At 39.6% G+C, this 26,267-nt stretch overlaps 1 protein-coding gene across 1 annotated transcript; it reads right to left on the reverse strand.

Annotated features, from left to right (window-relative positions):
• Positions 1-5,428: 5,428 nt before the first annotated feature.
• LOC148152168 (granzyme K-like) lies at positions 5,429-20,160 on the reverse strand. The gene is made up of 5 exons (XM_087989104.1): positions 19,960-20,160; positions 19,734-19,878; positions 10,967-11,117; positions 8,893-9,165; positions 5,429-5,775 (listed from the first exon to the last, which is right to left on the reverse strand). Exons 1-5 carry the CDS (start codon positions 20,039-20,041, stop codon positions 5,575-5,577), a joined length of 852 nt encoding a protein of 283 aa, XP_087845230.1. The 5' UTR covers positions 20,042-20,160; the 3' UTR covers positions 5,429-5,574.
• Positions 20,161-26,267: the final 6,107 nt, after the last annotated feature.

Genomic DNA, 26,267 nt, shown 5'->3' on the forward strand with positions numbered 1-26,267 from the left:
GAAGGGCCTGTTTCCACACTGTAAGTAATCTAATCTAACCTTTAGAATTCAAATTAGAATTCCTACAATGTGGAAGCAGGGCCTTTGGCCCAACACGTCCATACCGACCTTCCAAAGAGTAACCCACCCAGACCCACTTCCCTACCCTAATTTACCCTTGATTAAAGCACTTAACCTACACATCTCTGAAAACTATGGACAATTTAATATGGCCAATTCACCTAACCTGCACATCTTTAGATTGTGGGAGGAAACTGGAGCACCATGCAGACACAGGATAAATGAACTCCATATAGACATTCGCCTGAGGCTGAAATCAAAGCCAGGTGCCTGGTGCTGCGATCCAGCAGTGCTAACCACTGAGTCACCATGCCACCCCAACCTCCTGTCTATAGGTCAGTAAAATTTGGCATTTTACCCACGCTTCAACATGTAATGAATGTAATTACAAAAGAAGACCTTCCTCACTCCTCCTTCCTACCCCCCCCCCGCTCCTGAGACAGCTCCTCCCACAGGCTCACAAAAATATAACTCAGCCTGTAATATAGAACTCAATTTGCATATCGAAGAGATCAGGTCTCCTGCACACAAGGATGTGACTGAACATTTGAACTTTTAGGAAATGTTCAATTTTCCAGGGTTATTCTATAAATTACATGGGAGACAGTAACACAGTGGCTATATCATATTAATAATGCAGAGACCGTGGCTACAGCTCTGTCAAAACAGGTTCATAGAGCATAGAACATTACAGCACAGTATAAACCCTTCAGCCCTCGATGTTGCGCCGACCTGCCATACCAATCTGAAGCCCATCTAACCTACACTATTCCATGTACGTCCATATGCTTGTCCAATGACAATTTAAATGTACTTAAAGTTGGCAAATCTTCTAATATTGCAGGCAAAGCATTCCATACCCTTACTATTCTCTGAGTAAAGAAACTACCTAGGACATCTGTCCTATATCTATCAACCCTCAATTTAAAGCTATGCCCCCTCGTGCTCTCCGTCACCATACTTGGAAATCAAATCATGGCATCTGGTGGCATTTAACGTCAATTAGTCAACTTGTAATGTGAAGCTAATGGTAATGTTATTGTAAAAATGCAAAATTTTCACTAACGCCCTTCAGAGATGGAAATCTACCATCCTCATCTGGCCTGACCTAATGTGAGTACACACCTACAGACCCACAGCAATGTGGTTGATTCTTAACTGCCCTATGAAATGGCCAAGCAAGTCAATCAGTTCCTGGCTAGTAAGGGATTGGCAACAAATGCTGGCCTTGGCCACCTTCCCTGGAAATAAGTTAAACTAAGTCACGATTGTCAATTCCTAAACTCAAACTTAATGGACTCAGTAAAATATACTCAGCAGGGTAAAAATCGACATTAGTTACATTAACATCAAAAGCAAAACTTCATATGTTTGACAATTTAATTAATTACCATCAATATATAAGTAGAATAGACAAATCCTCAAAAACATTATCTGATTAAAGTAATTCTAGGTTTGTAGATTTGTATCAATTCTCCTTCACCAACTAGCTGACCAGGGAGAAATACCCAGACTAGCTCAAAAAGCTAGATTTACACATTACAAACAATGCTCCAGCTCATTGCAATTGTGCCACCCTAAGGCTGTGGGCATCAAAGACTGGGCCAGTATTTATTACCCTTTTTAAAATTTATTCCCTATCCCTATATGGCATCAAACGGTTTGCTAAACGATAAAATACTTTCAGTTTGGTACATTAACAGCTAACTACAAGACATATTGGGCAGTAAAATAAAATGAAAATCCCATTACATCAGTGCAAAATATATTATGAACCGGCTATTATGTAATCTCTTAGATTTTAGAAATATTATACCAACCATACACTATGCTAACATATACTTTAAATGAAACAAATGGGTAAAATTTTGGAAATTCTCAGCACTTTATATGAATTTACCTTATTTGTGATTTTCATAAGGTTCACACTTAGGAAGGTAATTACAAATATTCAAATATGCAAAAAATACAAATGTGTAATTTGTATTATGACAAATAGAACCAAATCTTCCAGAGTTGAGAATGGTATTTCCACCTCTTAGTGTTTGAGTGAAGACTAAGTGAGTGAGTACGCTCTTTATTGTTAACCTCTTTAAAGGATGTGGTCAGTCACTCGTATGCTAATGATCTTGAACATGTCTCAAAAGTCATGGTTCCTTGATATCTAATGTGTGTAAAACATCAATCCTGAAATTAACTCCAAAAGTAAACGACATAATGAATATAATCCACATTGTACATCAATGAAAAGGTAGAAGTACTTCTTATCAGTGCAAAATGCATTACATGACTGTCTATTACCAAATTTATTCAAAGATCATAATTATTGCAACCAACTGAATGCAGTGTATACATCCACAGTGTGGGAACCTGGGTCATTTGGGAATATTAGAAAGGAACTGGGAACAAACGAATCAAAGCAACATATTCATCCCAACAAATCCAGACTCTTTAATAATCGTACCAATATTTAACGAAAAATGAGAAAACTAATGCCGGATGAACAATATCAAAAATATTTATATATTTCAATTAGTTGATTTCTCATGAAGTGTATAACAGATTTCATGAGATTGAGAACTTGTCTTTTGTAATATACTGATACTGTATATGTCCAATTTAGATATGGGCGTAGTCATCTTGTCCCATTTATTCCATCACTTTCTCAATTCAGAATTTAGTTTATCATCAAGGTTTTGTGCTGTTTGGGCAGTAAAGTGACTTAGCAGATTCATTGCCAACAAAAGAAGCTGTCTAATTTTAATTTCCACTCATTGCAATGTGGATTAGCCTCAATGAAGCCTCAGATTTGATTCAAAGTAGTCAAATAAACACTGAGAGCAACTCAGGAGAATTTGTGGAGAAAAGAGACTGTGGAGTAATGCCCTGAGGTTTCCCATTTTTGGTTGTGTTTTTCTGAGAATGTTTCATGACAATTGTTTACGATGACCCATGCTGACTTTTCTCACACAATCTTCCATTCTTCATCTCTGGTGCCATACCACCAACCTCAGTCAGCCTGGCCTGAGACAATAGCATGGGTGAAATGCAAGGCACAGCAGTGCAGGAAGAATGTTAATGATCTTCTGCACTTCTCAAGAGAAAATGACACTATTTATCTGCTACCTCACACTCACAGGGCCATCACTCTCTCTAAGTCTCTCACCACAGAAGGCTTTCACCAATGCTCATGAACTACAACTCACCATTGCATGTAATATTGCAGATAACTGGACTGATTGCACCTGACCTGCAGCATTGAGGTTGGCCAAACTCCTGAACTGGAATAGAATGAAGCCTGTGACTGACTGCAATGGTTGTCTTTGACTGACCACGTTGCCCCTCCACCCCAGTAATGACTGGTCCCTTTTCACTTTCATGCATGGGCATAGGCTTGAAGCACATGCAGTATGTTTGTTGATTAGCTGCTAGCAGATGAGGTCGGTGTGATGATGGTAATGTAGCAAGGTGTCAATGAGCAAAATCTCTGCTCCCTTGACAGTTTAACACTCTAAACTATAACAATTTGCTGCCTCTTCCAGTACATTAAAAGAAATGCAAGCCAAAAACACTGGCAGCCTTGGAGGAAGTGCAGAGTTAATAAGTGTGAAGAAAATGAGCCAGAAGATGCATCCTGAGTGAATTCATAAGATGCTGGTGTGACCCTGTGTGCAAAATGACCCAGCGGAAGCAAGCAACTCATAACAGCCACTGAGTTTCAAAGTGAAATCTTGAAGGGCTAAAATGTTGTATGAATTGGTCTGTAAGCAACCATGATGATCTAATAAGGCTGGTGGTTTGGCAATACCCACTTGCATGGTCAAAAGGTGGAAGAGGAGTTTGTTGACTAAGCATACAGAGAGCTTGTGGTGAAGATGGAGTTAAGTGAAGGCCCAGGAACGCAGGTGATGTACTGCTGCCTCCAGGTAACCACTCTGACTTTCATATTGGGAATTGCACTTCAGTTTTCAGGGAATGAGAGGAGAACTTTCAGCATAGAACTGAGCTGAATTTAGCTAATAATGGAATATGGAAATAAGATAGTTGTCACGCATTTGTGAAATTCTGAACTTGCCATTTACTATTAAAAGGAAGATTGAAATCTTTTTCTTGATGCAGAGAATCTGAGTTTTCCATTTTTGCTATATTTTCCCAACTTCCCTGCCATTGCCCACACTATTCAAGGCAATGGACAATTCCACCCAGCATTTTGACCTGAAATATTAACCCCTGTTACTTTTCACAGATCCTGTGGAGAAATGCTGTTTATTTTCTGCACATATTATTTTTATTGTAGATTTCCAGCTTCTGCAGTATATTTCTCTTGTATTGGCATGATTTGTACAGTGTTTACTCCTTTAGACTTCAGCACCTATTTGGAATGGAAGCAAGAGAAGGACCATAGGAAAAGGTTAGATCTTTTGTCATGGCATTTTTGCTTGGTATCTTGTAAACATATCTTCCTTTGAAATATATTTGAAAGATTTATGAGGCCAATTCAAATTGCCAAATAGAAATGGCTAGGCTAATAATGGAGACCATTATCCTTCCACAATGCTGGCTCATTCTTTGCTATCACTGCAATATTAGGCAATAGGCTGCTTGCATGTAGATCAAAGAGATGTCCGATGCTGTAATCAGCATGATCCAGCTTTTCCATTCTCATTGAGCAATGCCACTCTACTAATTACTGTCTCCGAAATCTTAAGATATGTTTTTAATGACCTGCAAAATACTGCATGAGATTGTTTCTTTCAAGTTAAATAAATGAGCATTTATTGGGTCCTTTATTTGTAGAAAGAAGAGCACATTTTCCTTCACATTTCATCTGAACTTCTCATTTTCTGCCCAGTTCTACAAACTGCAGTGGTTCATTGAAATGATTGCATCTATCTAGTTTGCATGTGGCATTTTATAGGTGGACCATCTTTGGAACTGTACAGAATGACCCTCCTTTGTTACCCATCTTGCAGTAACATATCCAATGTGATGTTATTAAAAGTGGGATGCTTTGACTACACCCTTATTGCACGTTAACCGCAAGTGGAACAACTGTAGTAAAACTCTTTGAGTTAACAGCCATTTAAGAGTTTTGATGATTGTGAATCTTTTGAATTCTCTACCCTGAATTCTGTGGAAGCCTAGTCTTTCAGTATGTTTCATGCAGTGACTGATTGGTAATCAGAAGTCTGGGATGTAAAGGACTATGCAGATAGCGCGAGTAAAAGCCATTAACAGTTTAATTAACTATGATGGTATTAAATGGCAAGGCAGGCTCAATGGTTCATTCCTGTTTCTTTGGTTCTGTGTTCCTGTTACCCTATATTTATATCAGATGGAATCAACAGGCTATAGCAAAAATATCAAAATTGGTGGAGTACAATAGTTTAATTATTCAAAATGCTGTACATATCAACTGTTCTGAAGCATTTTCTGATACAATTTTTAGAATTCATCTACAACAATATATAAAACACATTAAAAAAAACAGCTGCTCAGGAAAACCATTGCAAGTTATCCACAGCTTTGATTTTTTGTCAAGTTATAGTTTTTAATTCTGGTAAGTTTTTTGATCCAGTTGAGGTATTCCTTGGATAAACGAGTATATATGCCAGGCTTGGTAGGTTCTCCACATTCTTTGCCAGCTGAAACAATGCCCTTGTACTCAGCATACTTGTTTTGCATCATACATATTAATGGCCCACCAGAATCTCCCTGCAACAAAGATACATAATGCTATTGATTAAGAATGCATCTGAAAAGTATTTAATCCGACTGACATGAATGTGTCAAAAGTAAAATAACATGTAGATGTTGGAAATTTGAAATTAAAACAGAAAGGCAGTATTTGGAGAAAAAAAAATTAAAGGCAGAATTGAATTGTTGGCAGTGGGCCTATCTGCCTATCTGGTGTCAATCTCACCAGAACTATTCTGGAGCCCTCCACAACCTGATCCACTGCAAATCAGGAACTTTCTTGGTTCAGGCAGTGTTCTCAATATCTTTGGTGGGGGGATTAGTTTCTCAGCTTGAAGAGCTGCTGGCCAATCACTGACTGGTTCTACTTTACCGGAGAGTGCTGCCAGCAGTTTACCTTCTGTTGACAACTTGCCCTCTGCCATGATCGTCCATCTTGCCACATCTTCCACTGGCCAGCCTATACTATGTCCCGATTCAACCTCACCAACCAAAACAAACCTTCCACTGCATCCTGTTCTTGATTCAGTGTGTAATGCCCACATCGATGTCCAGCTTGAGCCTTCTGCCACTGCACTTCCAGCCGAGAAGTGACTTTCTATCAACTTTGCTCAATGCCAATTGGGAAATGGGAGAACAAAATTGTAAAGAGGTCTGACCTTTTCCTTTATCAGGACCTTCTCTTGCCTGGATTCTGTGGGATTCCTCAAACTACCAAGATGGCTCCATAAATATTTGAGACAGTACATCAATTCTTTATGATCATAATTATTGTGTATTAAATTAAACATGTGTAGATTTATTTCTTTAGTATATGAGCAGGTAGAGTTGGATCTGTAATGGAGAGGTGGGTGTCTGGATATTTCCCATCTCGACCTGCCACTTCCGAAGAAAGAGTTAGAAATCAGATTTCTAATCTGGAGGAACTGGGATGGTGCTGGAGGTGTGGGATGATGGGTGGAAGAGAGGAGGTAGCAGTGCTAACTGAAGTCAGGCCTGCCAATATTGGAAAGTGGTTTGAGCTACTTACAAGGGTTGTTTGATGCCAAAATAGTCTATTCAAAAGACCCACATTGGTGGTCTGAGATTTTGTCCCATTTGTAATAATGACACCAATGCAAAGAACATTTAAAGTCTCTACAGTGTAGAAAGAGGCCGTATGGCCCTTCAAGTCTGCACTGACCCTCTGAAAAGCATCCCATCCGGACTCAAACCCCACCCCATTCCCACAACCCAACATTTAACATGGTTATCCCAACTAGCGTCAATTCCACCCTTGGGTAACTGTCTGTGTGGAGCTTGCATGTTGTCCCCATGTCTGCCAGGTTTCTGCTGGATGCTCTGATTTTCTCCCACAGTCCAAAGATGTGTACGTTATGTGGATTGACCATGCTAAATTACTCATAGTATTTAGGAATGTACAGGCTAGATGGGTTAGCTATGGGAAAACCTTCAGGGTTACAAGGATAGTGTAGGGAGAATGGGTCTGCTGTTTGGAGGATCGGTGTGGACCAGTTGAGCTGAACTGCCTGTTTCCACACTGTAGGGATTCTATTCTAACTTGCACATTCCTGGACAATACAGGACAATTTAGTTTTGCCAATCCACCTAACCTGAACATTTTTGGACAGTGGGAAGAAACCAGAGTACCCAGCAGAAACCCACATAGACACATGAAGAACATGCAAACTCCACGCAGACAGTTACCGTGAACTGAACCTTGGTCCCTGGTGCTGTGAGGTAACAGTGCTAACCACTGAGCCACTATATCGCTGTCCTTCCCCTTCCCCCATCATGGTTGGCACAGACATGGTGGGCTTAAGGCCCTGTTCCTTGCTGTACTATTCCATGTTCTAATCCACTAGCTATTCCTCGCCCGCTCCCATCATGCCAATTCATGGCCTCTCATGGCCCGCCTATACCTTCCTGGCCCCTCACCAATGAACCCTATTGTAACATAAGATGATGAAAAATCTTTTTCAAAGCAATCATTTATTGATAGCTTCCTGAAAAGAAAAAGCAACTCTCACTCTGTCCAGAGAAAATCTAGTCCAGCGTATGAATTGGACACACTACAGGTGGCCACGTTTGGTACTTTAAATTCAGCATGTAAATTTTTATCTTTATGTTTAGAATGGAATAAATTCTAAGAAGTTTTATTTTGAAACACATCCATATCAAGGCGTTCTTTAAATTCATGACGCATTATTCAAAAACACAATGAGCTGGGTTTTGTAGTTAGCTATTTATCATCTTGAGACTTTCCATATGAACTTTCCATTGGCTTTGCATTGGAATTTGCATTTACCTGGGGACCTAGACTTGTGTGAATAATGCAAGCAATATCTCTTTACCCAGTCAGAATGAAGAATTTTCAGTAGACAGTGACAAATCACAGCCACAAAGTGGCAGTTAGAATATTGAATTTAATGTCAAATTAGTCACAGAAAACAAAATAAAGACAAAAATGAAAGATTAGATGAAGGAGTAGAAATAAGGGAGATGAAAAGAAAGATAAATTTCTTTTTTTTAAATCCAGTATTAATTCAAATCTGAAGAAATGAGACTCCAAATCTGGTTAACTAATTTCCAGTTCTAGTTGGCTGACAGTTATTCAGATTTATCACTCCAGTAAAAGGATGATTTTGGAATGGACAAGATGTAGCTTGTTTGATGGGTTTAGTTTGCATCTTTTAGACAAGTGCAGGAACCTCACATAATTTAATCAATTGGAATGGCAGTTAAGATACTGCATTTGATGGAGCAGAGCATTCTTGGATAGCAGCTCCTAATCTTTCAAATACAATCACTAAACATTGCTCTCCATGTTAATAATAGTGAAAAACTCCAGCTAATAAAATCTTTACTTAAACAAAACATCTAACAGTCTGTCTTTGATTAATTTTACGCTTGAACAAAGGACAAAGTAAAAATAAACAGTAGATATTAGATTTCAATTCTTTTCATGGGTATTCATTGTTGCATAAGGTTGCATTGCTGCTCTGTGAGGATATCATTCATTAATGTGGAACCTCCTTTACAACACTATTTAACAGCTCATTGACAACATGTATAACCATATCTGCACATTGAAACTCTTGGTGTTTCATTTTAATTTGGAGAACTGCAACTTACTGCACATGAATCCTTTCTTCCTTTATTATCTCCAGCACATAGCATGTCCTTTGTTATGGTAGGATCATGGCCATAGTATGCTTTATTGTTGCAAACTTTCCTGTCAATGACGGTTATGTCTACTTCCCTGAGGGTATCAGATGCTTTCAAGACATTTGGGTCAGTTGATCCCCATCCTGCAACAGTGCAAACTGTTCCTGCTTTGACATCTTCTGTTGATTCAGGCAGCTTTAGGCTTTTCACATACTTGTTCAAATTAGCTTTAGTAGCCAACTGTTCCAAAGTAAAATAGAAAATAAACTGGATTATTAGATTTAGCACAAACATCATTGTTCAACTGTGACACTTTAAACTGAATTTGTTTTTATACAATTAAATCTTTTAAGATTTTGAGAGCTTCACTATATGATCACAATTGTATAGGATTCTCCTTTTTTTACTGAACTTCCTAATATTGGGTTTTAAATTAGGGATTTCAGAATTTTTCAGTTTCTACAAAAAGAAATTGATTTTGGACCATTGTTATGTGTCTACATGACCATGGTTATGCCTGTATGCTGCCATGTTTCATTAAAATTTATTTGAAAGCATAAAATGTAGCTATTCAAAATAATGTGCAAAATCTAATTGAATTTCTAGTATGTCAACAAAAACAGATCCAAAAAATTAAGAAGTTAAGGCAGACAAATAATTCATATTAAATACTACCAGACTGGAGACATCTTCCCTGCAAATTATTTTGACTGCATACAGGGCAAACCATAAATATTGGTCTTCAATTTTTTTATGTGTATTTATGATGAAAAAGGCTGTATTCTCCTCAATACTAACAAAAGGTGACGAGACTCGAAAAGTTAACTCAACATTTCTTTCCACAGATGCTGCCAAACTTGCTGAATCTCTCCAGCAATTTCTGTTTTGGTTGCAGATCTCCAACATCTGCAGTACTTTATTTTATTATATTGTTTTGCTGCTCTGTCTGGAATATCACTCAAATTTGACACTCCCTTTAAAGCACTATTTATCACCTAACCAATAAATACAACCACCCTGCTTCCATTATTTTCTCTGACCCTTTGCAACATTATATAATATTGTAAACTTGTCAACTTTTAAAACGTTAAATCAATGCCCAAATCTGTGGAAACCGAGTGAAAATTGTAAATGACAGCCAGCATCAGAATTTCCACTGCACTCTCATCAATCTGTAGCAACAGATTATGAAAACATTGGCAAAAATCTCTTGAACCTTCTTTGGTTCCTATTAATTTGTAGCATTGTTCCTTAGCATAAATGACAAAATTGTCAGATTTTTGGTATTTGCACATTTTAAATGCAAACAGGCAAAATTATCTCGGGGAGTATCTATTGCAAAAATGAAACATTTTCAGGATAGATAACATGTTACATAAGCACGCCATTCAAACATTAATATGTTTGAAATATTAATAATTTTCTTTAACACTTTCACACTGCTCTGATGTGAATTTTCAGCATTTTCAATTTCAGCTCAAGTATTTTATTACTTTGATGCAGAAAAGTCATGTTGAAAATGAAATGTTAACTCTCTCCATAGCTGCTGCCAGACTTGCTGGGTTTCTTCAATGCATTGTGCTTTTAATTTCAGTTCTTTGCCTTCATTACTTTTGTTTGTGCATTTTTATGAAGAACATGTGCCAGTAGGTGGCAGTCTAATAAAACAGTAACCTTTTATTATGAAGTTTGTTTCTGCAGGATTTCACATCCTTTCTGCCTCTGAGTTCATTGCTGAAATGGTAGTGTGCTTTTGGCATGTGGGTAGGGTGGGGTGACACCGTAAATTCCAGCAATCAGAAATTTCTATTTTAAATTTCCACTCTAAACATCTCCCTTTTCTACTTGGTTTAGATGATGTAATTCTGTACCATTTTGGACATAGAATTTGTATGCCAATAAACTTACACACATCTATTCTGTTTTTACTGCTCTTGCACCCCACCCCCAGTATAGACCAACACTATAGTTACAGCTTGATAGTTCTAACCCTTAGCCCACTGCGAAGTAACCTTCAGTCCTCTGGCCAAGTATTTGGTACCTGAAGCAGCATGATGTCATTTTTGGCAGTTTGCACATCAAACTTCGGGTGAGGAAATGCCTTTTTCACATTAATTGTCTTTTTCCATTTTTGCTTCTTAGAAAGCGAATGAGCTCCAAGGACCACTTGAAACTGGGTCATTTGACCAAGCCTGTAATTGGAAAAAGTAGTTCAATGTTCAAGAAAACATGTTATTAAAATAAAGTCCAGTTCTGTTGTATAAATTTACTTTTGATTATCTCCATCGGCATAAAGTAGCATTATCTTACTAGAGAATATTATAATGAGGCAATACGTAGAGGCAACCATCATGAATCTGCTGATAAACTAATGATGTGAAAATGTAGTCTAACCACATGAAATAAACATGTGAAATAATCCCAAAGTTAATTAAGGCCATTTATCTTTTATGAATTTCATTCTTATTAAGGTAAGTTACAAGTTTTGGAGAATAGAAAGCCTTTCATTCTGGATAGCTTTTGTTAACAGTAAATACTACTCGGCCTGTTACACTGAAGACTGAAAGTTGTATGGGGTCCTATCATATATGCTAATCCAGAAAATTTGAAATAAAACTGATCAAACAGCTTCAGAAAGCAGATTTAAAATAGTCTGGCCATAATTCTCTGATAGGTTCTAACTCTGAAAGTGTGCTGTAATGCCAGCCATAGCTGCTGGCTTACTCAATATCTGATCTAATGAATATTAGAAAACTGTGGTTACAATTTTGGGATTATCTTCATTTCTTGTAGAGCTTCAAGTATTACTACCAGTTGTTAAATATGTTTGTTTAAAACAATTGTTATGTAGTGGTCACTGTGACATGGAACCATTCTCCTCCCTGGTTTCCATCCTGTTTACAGAGGCTTCTTTTCTGAATCTTCCCCTTTCCAAGTTTCAGACTGACATTGTGCAGAGTCAACTCTGTGCACCTACACAATGCGGCGGCATGCTATGATCATTCCTGATCTCAGTACACACTAGAATTGCAAATAGTATCTATAAAATTCACAGATAACACTGGGTCTGGAACATTGTGTCAAAAAACAATTGGTATGCATGATTTCTGCTCAGATTGATTTATACAAATAAGGTCAAAGTCATGAAGCTGCAGAAAAAGGGGAGGATTATGGTGTTTTGAACGATTTAAGGATGGAAGATGAAAAAAGTACTCAGAAGAAACAGATTAGAAAAATAATATACTCCAAGCTTATTAAGAAAATATTATCAAGAAGAGGCAGGGAAATGAGAGAACAATGCAATAGGGAAAACCAGGCAGAAAAAGAAGCTAAAATATGATCTGTGTGCTGAATATTTTAAATCAGTTGAAGAGGAGCTATGTGATACATGATCTGGCAAATGAAAATGATTTTACAAATTAACTATCCAATTAGTAGCAAGATTGTCTGGGTTTCCCGTGTAACCTTCTTTTCTAGGCAGATTCACGGAATGACTGATTCTGCCTAACTTTTCAAACTTGGCAAGCATTAAAAGCTAGTGGAAAGGATGCAAAAAAGACTTAGAAGATGTTACCCAGTCTGAAAGGTTAGAGCTATGAGGAGAAGCTGGGGCTTCTTTCCCTGGAGGGTAGGAGGCTGAGGGGTGGCCTTATAGAGGTTTATAAAATCATGAGGGGCATAGAGAAGATGAATGGCAAAGATCTTCTTCCCCAGGGGAGTCCGAAACCAGAGGCCATAGGTTTAAGGTGAGAGGGGAAAGATTTTAAAAGGGACCTGAGGGACAACCAGAGAGTAGTGTGTATATAGAAAGAGCTGCCAGAGAAAGTGGTGGAAGCAGTTACAATTACAACATTTAAAAGACATTTTTATGGGTACGGGCATGACTCTACGACACCCTCCAACACCAACATATTCCTTAAATAGGGCATCGAACATTACTCGCAATATTCCAAATGTGGTTTGACCATAACTTTGTACTGCTGCAGGAGTACATGTTTGCTCTTGTATTCTAGCCTGAGTTAAATGAATGCTAACATTGCATTTGTTTTTCTAACTATCAAATGAACCTGCATGTTAACCTTTAAATAATCTTGAACTAGAATTCCTTAGGTCCTTCGTGCTTCAGATTTCTGAAGCCTTTCCTCATTTAAAAAAAAGTCGACATCTCTGTTCTTCCTACCAAAGTACATAACCTCACAAATTCCCACATTTCATTCCACCTGCCACTTCGTTACCCACACTCCGAGCTTGTTCATTTTCTTCTGTAGCCCCAAAGAATTCTAATAGATTTGTCAGGCATGCTGAGTCAGTCCGGCTTGTTGAAGCCTGACTGACTCAGCTCTAAACTCTTCTAAACTATTACCCCTGGTTCTGGACTCCACCACTACTGGGAATATCCTTCCTGTATCAAACCTGTCTAGTCCTCATAAAAACCTTCCAGGAGCTGCAGTTGGAGACACTTCCTGCACACATGCTGGTCCCGGGCACTGGAAATGTAACCAGCTTCCCACATAATCCAGGAGGAGCACACTGGGACTTTGAGCTCTCTTACCCATGACTCACCCCTTAACGTTATCACTTATACTTTAAGTTAAACCTTTAAGTTAAACCTTTCAAATGATACTTATTGTCAAATTAAATCAATTTCCCTTGGGCCATTCTTTCCTGTTCCTTGGTACTACAGGATCTAATCTTTTGACTATAAATTACAAAAAGTCTTTACAAGCATAAGTGATAAAAATTATAAATGTTTACCTGACCTCACCTAATACTTCCCGATCAGCTCTCTTGCTTGAACAAAGAACAAAGAAAATTACAGTACAGGAACAGTCTGTTTGGCCCTCTAAGATTTCAATGATGCAAATCCTCTATCTAAACCTGTCGCCTTTTTCTATGAATCTGTATCTCTCTGCTCCCTGCTCATTCACTTATCTGTCTAGATACATCTTAAATGATGCTATCGTACCCTCCTCCGCCACCTCCGTTGGCAACAGCTTCCAGGCACCCACCATCCTCTGCGTGAAGAATGTTTCACACATATCTCCCTTAAACTTTTCCCCTCTCACCCTGAACTAGTGACCCCTAGTATTTGAGTCCCCCATTCTGGGAAAAAGCTTTTTGCTATCCACTCTGCCAATACCTCTCATGATTTTGTAGACCTCAGTCAGGTTCCCCCTCAACCGTCATCTTTCTAATGAAAATAATCCTAATCTACTCAACCTCTCTTCATAGCTAGCACCCACCATACCAAGTAACGTCCTGGTGAACCTCCTCTGCACCGTCTCCAAAGCATCCACATCTTTTTGTTAATGTGGTGACCAGAACTGTACGTGGTATTGCAAACATGGCCGAACCAAAGTCTTATACTACTGTAACATGACCTGCCAAATCCTGTACTCAGTACCCCGTACAATGAAGGAAAGCATGCCGGATGCCTTCTTGGTCACTCAACTGACCTGTGTTGCCACCAATAAGGAACAATGGACCTGAACACCCAGATCTCTCTGTCCATCAATTTTCTCCAGGACTTTTCCATTTACTGTATAGTTCTCTCTTGAATTGGATCTTGCAAAATGCATCACCTTGCATTTGTCTGGATTGAACTCCATTTGCCATTTCTCCGCCCAACTCTCCAATCTGTCTATATTCTGATGTATTCTCTGACAGTCCCCTTCACTACCTGCTACTCCACCAATCTTTGTGTCAACTGAAAACTTGCTAATCAGACCATCTATACCTTCCTCCAGATCATTTAGGTATATCACAAACAACACTCGTCCCAACACGGATCCCTGTAGAACACCACTAGTTACAGTTCTCCATTTTGAGAAACTCCCTTCTACTATTACTACTCTCTGTCTCCTGTTGCCGAGCCAGTTCCTTATCCATTTAGCTACTACACTCTGGACCCCATGCGACTTTACTTTCTCCATCAGAGAAAGGTGATGATGGGGAACCTTATCAAACACCTTACTGAAGTCCATGAGTTATTTCATGAACCCCTTTAGCCCCCTTAATTCTGTGTTTCAGATTGATCCTATATTCCCAATATTCTTCCAGAGCTTCGTCTGTCTTCTTTTTCCTCTTAACTAGTCTCACAATTTCACCTGTCATCCATGGTTCCTTAATCTTGCCATTTCTCCTTATTTTCACGGGAACATTTCTCTGCTACACTCTAATCAAACTCTCTTTAAAAGACTCCCACATATCAAATGTGGATTTCCCTTCAAACAGCTGCTCACAATTTACATTCCCCAGCTCCTGCCGAATTTTGGTAGCGTTTACCTCTCCCAATTTAGTACTCTTCCTTTCGGACCACTCTCGTCTCTGCACATGAGTATTCTAAAACTTACAGAGTTGTGATCACTATTCCCAAAGTAATCTCCTACTGAAACTTCAACCACCTGGCTGGGCTCATTCCCCAACACCAGATCCAGTATGGCCCCTTCCCAAGTTGAACTATTTACATACTGCTCCAGAAAACCCTCCTGGATGCACCTTACAAATTCTGCTCCATCTAGACCTAGTGAATCCCAGGCAATGTTGGGAAAACTAAAATCTCCTATCACCACCACCCTGTTGCTCCTACATCTTTCCATAACCTGTTTACATATTTGTACCTCTATCTCACATCCGCTGTTGGGAGGCCTTTAGTACAGCCCCAACATTGTTACCATATCCTTCCTATTTCTGACCGCTGCCCAAAAGTACCTCACTGCTCAAGTCCTCCTCAGTGCCCACCTTCAGTACAGCTGTGATCTCCTCTGCTCCCACGATAGGGTAAGACTACTCCAGTTTTCCTGTGACATCACTGTTCTTCTTTATTTCAAAGATATAATCTTTACACATGTACATAATAACTGGAGTAGCTCAGTGCCAACAATTCTAACAAACCTAATACATTTCTTACTTCTACAGGACTATATTTACATGTATTTGAGGCAAGTGAGGGTCTGATAACTGAACTAAGCCCCAATTGTACTTCAGCAGAAAGACCTTAGATGGTAGTCTTTCCCTATTGTGTCTACTGGCAGGGTTCCAATCTCAAATACGTCCCTCAGCACGTAGTTCTGGACCTTGGGGTGTGCTAGTCTGCAACACTCAGTTGAGGTCAAGTCCTTGCTCTGGAAGACCAACAAGTTTCAGGCAAACCAAAGAGTGTCTTTCTCTGAGTTGATGGCCCTCCAGGCACAGCTGATGTTTGTCTCAGTGTGTGTGTGTGTGTGTCCTGGAACAGCCCGTGGAATGTAAGTCTTGCATCGTGGTGCTGCTTGGGACTGGTCTCAACAAAAATCACTCAATCTCTCTCCAGACCTTCTTTGCAAAGGCACGTTCCAGCAGGAGGTATGCGACAGAATCTACCCACCTGCAGCCACATTGAGGCAACATGCGTTGGCACAGGCAGTCCGGGCATGCATGAAGAATCTGATGGGCAGTGCATTTCTCACCACCAGCCAAGTGATGTCTTAATGCTTGTTGGAAAATTCTGGTTTTGAGGCATTCTGCCAATTGACTTTGACAGTCTGCTCAGGGAACAACCCTCTCCTTTTCCTGCAGAGTCTCAAGGATGCTGTATGCTGACCACTTCCTGATGGACTTAGGGTCAAAGGTGTTTTTCCTTGAAATTTCCTTTAGATTTGATTTGAGTTATTATCATCAAGTGCTGAGATACAGTGCAAGTTATTGTTTTGCATTCTGTCCAGAAAAATCATACCTTAGATAAGTATGTCAGGGTAACAAAAGAGAATGCAGAATATAATGTTACAGCTACAGAGAAGGTGCAGAGAAAGTTTAACTCTACTATATAAGAGGTTTATTCATAAGCCTGATAACAGCAGGCAAGAAGCTGTTCTTGTATCTGTTGGTACATGTTTTCAAATCTTTGATTCTTCTGCCCAATGGAAGAGAGTATAACCAGGGTAGGAGAGGTTTTTGAAGATGTTGGTTGCTTTGAAGAGGCAGCAGGAAGTGTAGATGGAGTCAATGGAAGGAAGGCTGGATTTCGTGATGCATTGGATTCATAACTCTGTAATTTCTTGCGGTCTTGGGTAGAGCAGTTGTGATACCAAGCTCTGATACACCCAGATAGGATGCTTTCTACAATGCATCTATAAAAATGGGTAAGAGTCATTTAAAATATGCCAAATTTCCTCTTCAGCAAGTAGAGGCGGAGATGTGCTTTCTTGACTGTAGCAGGATGGGCTAGGACAGATTGTTGGTGATATTTATTCCTAGGAACTTGAAGCTCTCGATCAGCTCAACCTCAGCACCATTGGTACAGACAGGTGCATGTCCTCCACTTTGCTTCCTGAAGTTGATGACCAGCTCCTTCATTTTGCTGACTTTGAGTGAGAGATTATTGTCTTTACATCACTAAGCTCTCTATCTCTTCCTGTACTCTGTCTCATAATTATTTAAGATCCAACCCACTGCTGTTGTGTCATCAGCAGATTTTGCCAATGAAGTTAGAGCTGAATTTGGCCACACAGTAGTGAGTGTATAAGGAGTATAGTTAAGGTTGAGTACACAGCCTTGAGGGGTCTGGTTTTGAGGATTATTATGGAGAAGGTGTTGTCGCCTTTCCTTACTGATTACCGTGTGGGAATCAGAAGGTTGTACATTTGGTTGCAGAGGGGGGAGGCAGAGTTCCTAGGTCTTAGACTTTGGAAGATAGGTGATATGGTACGATGCACCTACTTGGATCATTCAGTGATGCTGAGGCCAGACCCAGCCTTCACAACAGTGGGAAAGATAGAATCTCAGAGTGTCATGACGCCTGGTGTTTGTAAACCAAGTTTTAAGCATAGCTTGCTGCAGTTATACACAAAGATTGCCATTGGGATGATGGAGGCATTAGATATGTCCTTCCACTTGTCCAAACTGTTTCTTCCCAATTAGCAGGACACCGCACCAGAATGCTTCACCATGACACCGACAGCAAGGATACTCTTCCCAGAATGCTTCACTATGATGCCAACGGTGAGGGCACCTTTCTCAGTATGTAATCAGGAGTGATCATGAGCCAACAGGGGTGTCATCATAGAACATAGAACATAGAACATAGAACAATACAGCACAGAACAGGCCCTTCGGCCCACGATGTTATGCCGAACATTTGTCCTAGCTTAAGCACCTATCCATGTACCTATCCAATTGCCGCTTAAAGGTCACCAATGATTCTGACTCTGCCACTCCCACAGGCAGTGCATTCCATGCCCCACCACTCTCTGGGTAAAGAACCTACCCCTGACATCCCCCCTATACCTTCCACCCTTCACCTTAAATTTATGTCCCCTTGTAACACTCTGTTGTACCCAGGGAAAAAGTCTCTGACTGTCTACGCTATCTATTCCCCTGATCATCTTATAAATTTCTATCAAGTCACCCCTCATCCTTTGCTGTTCCAATGAGAAAAGGCCTAGCACTCTCAACCTATCCTCGTATGACCTATTCTCCATTCCAGGCAACATCCTGGTAAATCTCCTCTGCACCCTCTCCAAAGCTTCCACATCTTTCCTAAAATGAGGCGACCAGAACTGCACACAGTACTTCAAATGTGGCCTTACCAAGGTCCTATACAGCTGCAACATCACCTCACAACTCTTGAATTCAATCCCTCTGCTAATGAACGCTAATACACCATAGGCCTTCTTACAAGCTCTATCCACCTGAGTGGCAACTTTCAAAGATCTATGAACATAGACCCCAAGATCCCTCTGTTCCTCCACCTTACTAAGAACTCTACCGTTAACCCTGTATTCCGCAAATACATGTAGCATGACTATATATTGTCACAAATTCTGTACAAACATTCCTCACTGTGAGGCAATCCAATTCATTGTGTTTTTCTGAGCAAATCCTGAGAAGTAGTCAAAACATAAGGAAGATGGTATGATAACTGTTTGGAATATATATTCCAATCTGTTCCAATGCTGGAGAGCAGCAGCAACAAGAGCATGTCAAACCAAACATGCCTTGCTTTGTCTCCATTCTTTTAGAGTGTAGACAGCGCAGTGAATATTGCTTATTTATATTTTAGCATAGCTCTTGATGCATGAAACAGAGGAGATTAATTCACAAGCTTGAAAAACACAACATAGATAGACTTAGTCATAGTCATTGAAGTCTCACAGCATAGAAAAAAGGCCCCTTGGCCCATTGAGTTCTTCAGAAATGGATTGAAAATTGATTGCAACAGAGGCAAGTTGTATGTAGAGCTTGAAAAACATGTAAGTTAGTAAGTAATGGTTACTCAGATATCAAGATTGGCAATGTTGCAATGTACAAAATACATAAGCAATTTGAAAAGTAAGATCTGGGATCAAAGTTCTCTAAGTTTTCATATCTGCAAATAACTGCAGACACAAAAAAACTGATCAGATGCAGAAGAGCCTAAATAATCTGGGATTCATACCAAACAATACTAGCAATTTTTAATAAAAACTGCCAACTTTTTTGTGGTCACAGACCTTCAGATAATAACAGTACAGTAATCCAAGAAAACGTCCATGATATGTACAAAACAATTCTTCCCAGAAAACTAGAGGGTTGAGCGCATGAGCTACTAAGCTAAGGCTAATAATGCATTACTTGATTAATGCCCAATCATGTGTCCAATTGGGAACCCTGCCTCATTGGTTGTCATATTAAAACAAACATTTTCAACAATTTTTGCCAAAATGTCAGATAAAAAATTCCAGACACTACCCTCCCCTGGTCATGTGTGATCCACAGGTAGTGTTGAGTCTTAATACTCCCTTGAAAATAATATTCACATGATACAGAATAAAGAAAATATATCAACTTACATTTTACAGTGTGCTGCAGTCAGTACCCATCTTGGTGTGATCAGAGCTCCTCCACATATATGTTGTTTGTACATCTGGATCGATGCCATGTATGGCCTAGAATGAGGTTTAACCTCATGGCCTCCAATAATTTCTGTGCAAACATCTACAAAAAAAGTTAATTAATAATTACTTAATGGAACAGAATGACTGAATAATATTACTAGTGAACTTGTCAGATACTTACAGCCACGCAGAGTCAAAAGCAATATTTTAAAAGTTAGTAACTTCACACGAAACAGATTGAGCATTTTGTACACGTTGGCCATGGAAACAGATTGATACAATAGTCTGCTGGTCTTTGCATAAGGAAGTGGTTTCACTAAATTATAAAGCAATACATTGAATCCTTTCCAACACCTCTGCTATTTGTGCAGACTTAGTTGCAATAAAAGTTGTTATGTTGTTGCATACAGTCAGAGTTTTAAAAGGAAATTAAATCAGGAAGTGCACATTGCTGGTAAGACTCGTATTTGTTGACCGTGACTAACCTGCTTTGAACTGGTTGGTTCTCTAGCCACAACAGAGGACAGTTAAGGATCAACCATATTGTTGTCAATCTGGAGTCAAATGTAGGCTAGGCCAGATTTCCTTCCCTAATGGACACTATTGAAACGTATATGTTTCTATGACATTCAACAATGGATACAAGGTTGCCATTAGTTATGCTGTTTCTTTTTAAATTCCAAATTTTTTATTGAATTTGAATTTGACTACGTACCTATGCAGGATTTGAATTCACATCTCCATTGCATTGGCCTGGAAGTCTGGGTTACCAGTGCAATGATATCGTTGCAGCACTGCAACCATCTCAAAACAATAACACCACTGTCTCTTTAAATATCAATGACACCAACCTTGATATCTTGCCTTGCAACTTATTCAGTAATACAAGTTTTAATAAAGAAACATAGCAACCAGGAGCAGAATTAGGCCATTTGACACTTTAATCCTGTTTTGCCATTCATTATGATCATGGTTGATTCCCCATCTCCACGGTATATTACTTTTTCTCCCTAACTCCCATTGATGCCTTCAAAATATAAAAAATTATCTATCCCATTCTCAAATATATTCAGTGATTTTGCTTATACAGCCTTCTGTGGAAAAGTATTCCACAGATTCATGACCTCTTGAATGATAAAGCTGCGCTGTTCCTTGCAGTACCACAGTAGCCACTGCCTATCACTCAGAAAATGATACACTTATTTCCACTCCCTGCTTCCTATTTGTCAACCAATTCTTGATCCATGCTAATATATAACCCCGTATCCCATGTTCTGTAATTTTGCCCACTTAACTCTAATGAGGAAACTTCAAAAGCCTTCTGGTTGTCTGATACCAATTGTATTAGTTACATCCTCAAAGACCTTTAGATTTGTTCAACGTAAGTTGATTTTCATAGCTCATACTGGCTTTGTCCAATCCCATAAATGCTTTCCAAATGTTCTGTTATCACCTTCTTTGTAATAGACTCTAGCCTTTTCCACATTACTTATGTTAGGCTACTGGTCTGTGATGCTCTGTTGTCTCCCTCCCTCTCTTTTTAAATAATAAAGTTACATTTTTCTATCCTCCAGTCTGTAGAAAATGGTCCAGAGTCTATAGGATTTTGGAAGGTGACCATCAATGCAAACAAATATTTCCAGGATCACTTCCTTTAGTACTCTGGGATGTATATTATTAGATTCTGGTGACTTGTCACCATTATTTCCCCAGCACTGTTTTTTTTACTAACACTAATTTCCTTCAATTCCACTCCCCTCACTAGACTGTTAATTCTCAAGTATTTTGGCAAGGTGACTTATGACCTTTTTTGTGTTTGAATTCTGCCAGGGACACTCAGCTCCTGACCTCATTACAGCTTTGGTTCAAACATGGACAAAAGAGCTGAATTCCAGAGGTGGGGTGAGAATGACAGCCCTTGACATCAAGGCAGCATTCAACAAAGTGTGGTATCAAGGAACCCTAACAAAGGTGGGATCAATGGGTATCGGGAGAAAACTCTCCACTGGTTGGAGTGATACCTGATGGTTGTGGTTATTAGAAGTCAGTCATCACAGCTCCAGGATACCTCTGCAGGAGTTCTAGGCACCACCAACTTCAGCTACTTCATCAATGACCTTCCCTTAATCTTAAGGTCAGAAGTGGGGATGTTCACATATTTGCACAATGTTGTTATGGACCAGACCAGACTCCCTCAAAATATGTTAAGAAGGTAGCCTAGACTGTAATGTTAGTTTATTTTAAAAGCAGACGTAAAATGCCATGTTACAGATGCAATGCAACTGGTCAAATTACTTGACATTAAACAAAGCACAATTTATTTAAACACTGGACACAATAACTATTACTAATTAGCTGTTTCAATATAGTAACGTCCCATAAATAGATCCTTTTGCGAAAAGACATATTCAGACACAGATTCTCATTTGCAGTTCTCCAGTCCAGGAGGAAAAAATATCAAGAGAAAATTCAGAGAGAGTAGTAGAAGGAGACATTCACTGAAGCTTCCAACTCTGTTGAGACCCCAACAGCTTCTGCCACTACCCAGAAACCCTGATCTGTGATAGCTGGCCACAACCATTCCGGCTGTTCAACAAAAACCCAGGGCCTTCCATTACCCTAGACTGCTTAGCATCTCTGTCTTCCAACCTCTCTTCGAGAAAACCAGGACAAAATAACCTCTTTAAAGCCACAACACTGTCACAATGCTCTGTACCATTCACAACTCCTCAAATACTGAAGCAATCCATTTCAAATGCAACAAGATCTGGAACTATCTAGGCTTCGGCTGGCAAGTGGCAAGAAACATTCATGCCACACAAATGCCAGGCAGTGCCTATCTCTAATAAAAGACAATCTAATCACCACCCCTTGAAATTTAATGGTGTTACCATCACTGAATCTCCATGAACATAATTTGAAGTTACCATCGACTCATCACATTAAATTCACCAATTAGACTCACCACATAAATACAGTTTCTAAGAGAGCAGATCAGAGTATACAAATTCAGTATTGCAATGAGTAACTCATTCCTGACTCTCCAAAACCTGTCCATCATCCACAAGGCACAAGTCAGGACTGTGATGGAATACTCCCCACTTGCCTGGATGAGTGCAGCCCCAACAACACTCAAGGAGCTTGACAGCATCCAGGACAAAGCAGCCGCTTGATTGGCACTACATGTACAAGTATTCACTCCCTCCATCAGCAATGCTCAGGAGCAGCAGTATGTACGATCTAGAAGATATACTGCAGAACTTCACCAGATCCTTGGACAGCACCTCCCTAACCTACTTCAATCAAGAAGGACAAAGGCAGCAAATACACCATCTGCAAATTCACCTCCAAAACACTCACCATCTTGATTTGGAAACACAGTGCCATCCCTTCACTGATGCTGGGGTTCCATTCCTGGAATTCCTTCCATAGCAACATTTTGGTTCAACCCACAGCATCTGGACTGCAGCAATTCAAGGAGGCAGCTTACCTTCCCAAAGCAATTAGGGACAAGCCAGTGACGCCCAATTCCCATTAGTGATTTTTTAAAATGTGCTCCACTTTTCTGCTGTTTCTTTGTTCCCTATTATGATTTATTTGTCTTCTGATTGTAAGGGACCTACATTTGTGACTACCAATCTTTTTCTCTTCACATATATCCTGAAGCTTTTATGGCTGGTTTCTATGTTCCCTGCAAATTTATTTTCATATTCTGTTTTCCCTCTTGATTAAACTTTTTTTGCTGGATTCTAAAAGCTCCCAATCCTCAGGCTTACTGTATTTCTGACAATTTTACATGTTTCCACTTTGGATCGAATGCTATCGCGAATTTCTTTTGTAAGTTATGATTGGGCCACCTTTCCTCTTTTAATTTTGTGCCAGTCAAGAATGAAGAATTGTTGTAATTCACGCACACTTTCTTTAAATATTGTTGCCTATCTGCCATCAACCCCTTTAGTAAGGTTCCCCAATCCATCCTTGCCAATTTGTGCCTCATACCCTCATAGTTTCCTTTATTGAATTCAGGACCCTAATTTTGGATTTGACTATTTCACTCGCCATCTTAATGAGTCATATTATGGCTGCTCTTCCTTAAGGGACCCAGTACAACAAAGTTGTTAACTAATTCCTGTTCTCTGGTTTGCCCATCAATATGTTGTTGAAAAGTGTGGTGCTGGAAAAGCACAGCCAGTCAGGCACTACCAAGGAGCAGGAGAGTCGGCATATTGAACATGAACTCCTCATCAATATATTGGTCTAAAATCAAATCAGCTGCACACTGTAGGAGATCCTCCTCCATGATATCATTGCTAGTTTGGTTTGTCCAAATGGTGGCTCAGCAGTTAGCACTGCTGCCTCACAGCACTAGGGTCCCAGGTTCAATTCCAGCCTCGGGCGACTGTCTGTGTGGAGTTCGCACATTCTCTCTGTGTTTGTGTGGGTTTCCTCCGGGTGCTCTGGTTTCCTCCCACAGTCCAAAGATGTGCAGGTCAGGTGAATTGGCCATGCTAAATTGTCTATAGTGTTAGGTGCATTAGTCAGAGGGAAATGGGTCTGGGTGGGTTACTCTTCGGGGGGTTGGTATGGGCTGGTTGGGCCGAAGGGACTGTTTCCACACTTTACGGAATCTAATCTAATCTTAAAAAAAAAGCCTAGTGTCACCCACAAGTCCTGAGAACACTCTGTCTATAGTTACTGCCATAGGAAAATTGGACAGCATGGTCACAAAAACAACACTGAGATTATGGCCAACGAATCAGCTTGTTTCTTCAATGAATGAGGAAGAGAGGTTAGCCACTCTCCTAACTTTCTTTGCAAGTGCCATAGAATTGTTTATATTCACCTGAGAGAGCATATCAGTGTAATGCCATCTCTGATACTGCAGGGTTCCATTGCTCCAGTGTAACATTAAAGTATCAGTCCGGATTTTATTTTCTGCTGAAGTCCCTGGAGTGAGACTTGAACTCATAACGTTCTGATTCAGAAGCAGCTAAGCCACTATTGATGCAATTAAGAACATCCTATTTTGTTATTTCTCTTTCTCTTGGAGTTTGGAAGCTAAGGTGAATGCAAGTTAGCCAGTTCCCTTTATTTGAGACCAGGTCATAAGCCTGACAATGAAAATTTCAAACTACTACGCTAGATATTTATAACCAACCTATTCACATGTTGTTACACATCTGTGGAACAAGCTGGACTTGAACTTTTGGTGCAGAGGTAGAGCACTACCACTATGCCACAAGAGCCTAGAGCTGCTGTTGTGGACTTGTTAGTCCAGTGCGTCTGCTAACAGATCTGCAGCTGCAGCTGCAGGCTGGCATGTATTAGCATGAACAGTTAACCTGATTCATCGATGAAATGTGGAGAGATCAATCTGTCACTGGGTGCTAGAATATTTTCAATTTGGCTCTAGGTAACACTGCAAAACAATGGCCAACCAACAAATTAAAAACCCTGGAACATGTGATAGGTCTGTGGAGAGAAAAAAAGCAGTTAATAGCTGGCACCTCACTGACTGAAAATTTGAGAGCAGTCCCAGCTCCTCTTGTCCCAGAAGTCAGGCAACCTGCTATCTCACCCAGTTTGTGCTTCTCAGCCAGATTTCTGGGAGATGGTGAGGGTTGGGGACCGGAAAACTTGCATCCAACATTTTGTGTCGAAGAACGTTTTTAGTTAGAGATTTAGCACAAAGTCATTAATTTGAAAACAATTATGCCCAATTATGACTCTAAGCTCGTGGATATAATTAAGTTTGACCCTGTTTCACAGGTGCTGCTATATAAATACTGAGCATTTCCCAAACTTTCTGTTTTGGTTTCAGATTTTAAGCACCTGCTTTTTGAAGAAACAGGCCTCCTTTGCTGAAAAAATGGCAAATATCTTACCAGTGCTCTGAGCATGTGCAGTCCATCAGGCAATTCAAATTTTTACACTCCCTAAAACTTATTTCTTTAACCAAGATTTTTGTCATCCACCCTGATATCATCTTTGTTTGGTTTTATAATGCCTGAGTGTATCACCTTTAAGGTTTTCCTTAAAGCCGTTACACAAATACAAGTTTTTTTTTAAAAGTTCACCTAAGCTAAATCTTCCTTGATTTACATGTTTAACCACATTACTAATATAATCCATGGTGATGCTGTCCTGAATTGTGTCACTGTGAGATTCTACACCTACTTCATGTTTCACAGTACCTTTCTGAGACAGAATCCAGCAATCACACCACAGGGCAAAATATAGGTAAGTTATAGCACTTTGTGGGATTTTATGCAGCTGGTACTATTGTTTGGACACTTAGATCATATCATTTCTTAAACTGACTTTAGCATCTGGCTAACCATAGCCCTTAGAATCGTTGGAAATTAGTCAAGTCAAAATGTGGGTGATAGTCTGACTTATATGTTCCTCAATCTGTTGGACACTTGTGCAGCAGCAAATGTTTTGATGTACACCTTTAATGGAAATTTTGCAATTCTTGTAATGAGCAGT

Source organism: Chiloscyllium plagiosum, unplaced genomic scaffold (assembly GCF_037043375.1).
Source record: "Chiloscyllium plagiosum isolate Xiang-an unplaced genomic scaffold, Cpla_swu_hap1 HiC_scaffold_1, whole genome shotgun sequence".
Classification (NCBI taxonomy): domain Eukaryota; kingdom Metazoa; phylum Chordata; class Chondrichthyes; order Orectolobiformes; family Hemiscylliidae; genus Chiloscyllium; species Chiloscyllium plagiosum.

Excerpts from the sequence above, each read along its gene's own strand:
- LOC148152168 (XM_087989104.1), bottom strand. The coding sequence starts at position 20,041 with ATGGCCAACGTGTACAAAATGCTCAATCTGTTTCGTGTGAAGTTACTA. Across the intron at positions 11,118-19,733 it reads ACTGCAGCACACTGTAAAAT|GCTTGGTCAAATGACCCAGT; the intron begins GTAAGTTGATAT and ends TTCCAATTACAG. Across the intron at positions 5,776-8,892 it reads GAAGAAAGGATTCATGTGCA|GGAGATTCTGGTGGGCCATT; the intron begins GTAAGTTGCAGT and ends TCTTTGTTGCAG.